General features: G+C 34.6%; 1 protein-coding gene across 1 annotated transcript; it reads right to left on the bottom strand.

The window, feature by feature from the left end:
* Positions 1-2,135: 2,135 nt before the first annotated feature.
* On the bottom strand, positions 2,136-3,071 carry LOC128533530 (olfactory receptor 52K1-like). Its single transcript, XM_053507814.1, has one exon. It carries the CDS (start codon positions 3,069-3,071, stop codon positions 2,136-2,138), a length of 936 nt encoding a protein of 311 aa, XP_053363789.1.
* Positions 3,072-3,284: the final 213 nt, after the last annotated feature.

The following is a 3,284-nucleotide window of genomic DNA, read 5'->3' as shown; positions in this document are numbered from 1 at the left end:
AAAATCTTGGTCTGTACTAAAAGAACAAACATTAAATGATGAGAGCTTGCACACATTCCTGTGTGAGGTGGAAGCTATAATGAATGACCGTCCCCTTACCACCGCTACAGACGATCCCACAGACCTGGAGCCCCTGACACCTAACCACCTGCTGCTGATGAAAAAACAGCCAAACTTGCCTGCTGGACTTTTCAAAAAGGAGGACATTTACGCACGTCGCAAGTGGAAGCAAATTCAGTACCTTGCCGACCTATTCTGGAAGCGATTGGTGCGTGAATACTTGCCCTTGCTTTAGGAGCGCCAAAAATGGTCTCAGGTGAGAAAAAACCTCACGATCGGAGACGTAGTTCTAATAATTGATGAGTCTTTTCCAAGAAAGTCATGGGTCATCGGACGGATCACGAAAGTGTTCCCTGATAAAAAAGGACTTGTGAGACGTGTACTGGTCAAAACTAAAACCAGCACCCTGGAAAGACCCATCGATAAGCTGTGTCTGATATGTGAAATGGACTGTTAATTACGTTATAAAGTAGTCATGTTCCTTTCATTTGGTACGCAGCGATATGAATACCTTAAGTTAAACCGTTAACAAATGTTTAAAGTGTTAAGAAAGTTAATTCAAGTTTTAATCCAATAGTAAATGTTGTGGCCCAATTGTAAAAAAAACAAAAAACAACAAAACAAAAAATGTGTGTAATTGTCAGTCTTCCTGCCTGTCAATTAGGGGCTGGAAATGTAAGGGCCATATTTCATTCTTGTGATTTGTTGTTATGTTTACCTTATTTCAGTTTATTAGTTAAGCATTAAGCATTAAGTATCATACTTATAATTTGTATTGTGACATAATTTCATGAGTTGTTCTGTGACATCCCACAGTTATGCAGTTTCATGTCTATCACGCACGTTAGTTGTTAGTTGTTATTAAGACACGGAAGGATACAGAAAGGTGTGGAGCACACAAGCTTTTGACCGTGAGACAGTAAGCTAAAAGGAATACAGTAAAATAAGTTGTTGTAACTGTAATCTATCGAAGCTACAGAACACAGCAAGCGACTTGTCGTGACTACAGTGGATTTATGCAAGAAACTGTAACAACCGTTGTTTTTGATGTTGAAAATAAACAAGAGACAAAGAAATCAACGAAATGTCTGATGTTGTCAGTGACACTGTGTAACAAAAGACACGCGTCAGAACTTGTGAATAACATGCACCTACACTCTCTTCACCTCTAGAAGATTTCTTACAAATTCCTCTTTTAGAATGACTCCTACTCCATTTATTTTCCTATCCACACCATAGTAAAACAATTTGACCCCCCCCCCCCCCCTCGTGGTTGCATTTTTGTCAGCACTGTAAATCAAGAAAATAATGATGTACTTCACTTTGTCCTTGTACATGCCACACTATTTACAGTGCATAGACTCTGATTTAACTGACTCTTTAAAGTACCACACTGTCCCTTAAATTCCAATCCTTACATCTTATTATGACGGCACTTTTAAACTGCAGTGCTATCATAATAACCTGTAATAATAATAATAACCTAGTAATAAACAGTAAAAATGCTGTATTTTTTTTATTCCTGTACTGCCCCTTTGTGCAGAACACCCCCCTTCATCTCACTGCATTATTATTATTAAAATTACTAAACTACATAACGTTACTTAGTGGGAAATGAGTGAAACCCCAAGTGCAGATGTTAACCTTAATTTTTTAATATATGTTTATTTGTATATAAATAATAAATAAATAAACCCAAACATAACTTTTAGTTTTTGAATTACATAACCAGTCATAGGGTTTTGTATATGGTTATCATTCATTTCACTAGTATATTTAAGCTGAATCAACTTAAATTTCACTGTTTTGTTTCGGCTAGCCCTGATTCAAATTCTCATTCTCAAAACAACTTGGGCAAGACAAGTCTAGGTTGGATGGTGGACAATATCAATATATCAACAGTTGCTCTTTTTGACATGTATTGTCTACTTGTCTAGGTTTACATTGTACATACATTTATGCATGCATACATAAAATATAGCATCTTGTTTTTTTTTTTTCAATGGGTATTTAACGTATTACAAAAAATTATACTTAAATAACCACCATATAATACACATTATTAAATTACATTATTAAGACATAAGGTGGTTCATAAATTTTAAAAAATGTTCTCTTATTTCTTTGGTTCGTACTCCATAAATAATTGGGTTGAAACAACTTGGAAAAAGCAAGTACATTGTGCTCAAAAAGACACGGTTGGAGGAAGAAAAGTTATTTCTTATTCTGTATGAGATAAAAGCAATTAAGGCAAATGTAGCTGTAACTATCATGACAATCATATGTGTTATACAAGTGTTAATAGCTTTGACACTACCTTTGCCAGTTTTTAAAACATAAGACAGTATTATTGAATATGATAATATAACCAATAAACCATCAATAATTGTTATAAGGAAAATAGCTAAAAGTCCCAATAAATTGTTGATTGAAATATCTCCACAAGCCAGCTGAACTACTGCCATGTGTTCACAAAAACAGTGATCTATCTCATTTGTTACACAGAAAGATAAATTTCCAGCCCAAGACACTATCATTACAATTAAGAGTACATTTCTGATAACAGGTAACATAATAAACTTAAGACAATTGGGAATTTTCATGTATGTGTGGTAATAAAGAGGTCGACATATAGCAAAGAACCGATCTAGAGCCATCCAAAGCAGTATAGTAGACTGAAAAGTACCAACTACATAAAGGAAAAACATTTGCGCCAAACAGCCCAACAGGGAAATTCCATTCCAGTTGAATATGAAACTAATCAGCATATTTGGTACAAAAACTATTGGTAAACACAAGTCTACAATCGCCATAAGACCAATTAGCACACACATAGGTGAGTGCAAAGCCCTCTGGGAAATAATTAAATATATAAGAATAGAATTTGAAATCATAGACAATAGAAACATAAGTAGATAGGGAATGGACAGAATGGGCCGCCATTCTCCCAAAGCAAGAAATCCATTTAATTTAAAAGTTGTAAATGAAATATTTTGTGCTGGAGCCACCATTAGTTGTTATCTATGACTTGATTCAAAGAAAAAAACAATGTTATTTCTCTAGTTTATCACAGGGTTACCAGAAATGCCTAGTGAGCCAGAAGTTGAACATAATCCCTCTAATGTGCAAGATCATATTCTTTTTGTCAGAAATGTTATTAATAAATTTCTTCTCCTTATCTTATAGTTGCTTAACATGTATCCTGATTACTTATGGTTCTATAA

This window comes from Clarias gariepinus, chromosome 11 (assembly GCF_024256425.1).
Source record: "Clarias gariepinus isolate MV-2021 ecotype Netherlands chromosome 11, CGAR_prim_01v2, whole genome shotgun sequence".
NCBI lineage: Eukaryota > Metazoa > Chordata > Actinopteri > Siluriformes > Clariidae > Clarias > Clarias gariepinus.
The sequence above is the reverse complement of the archived record's forward strand: the minus strand, read 5'-3'. Positions and strand labels throughout refer to the sequence as shown.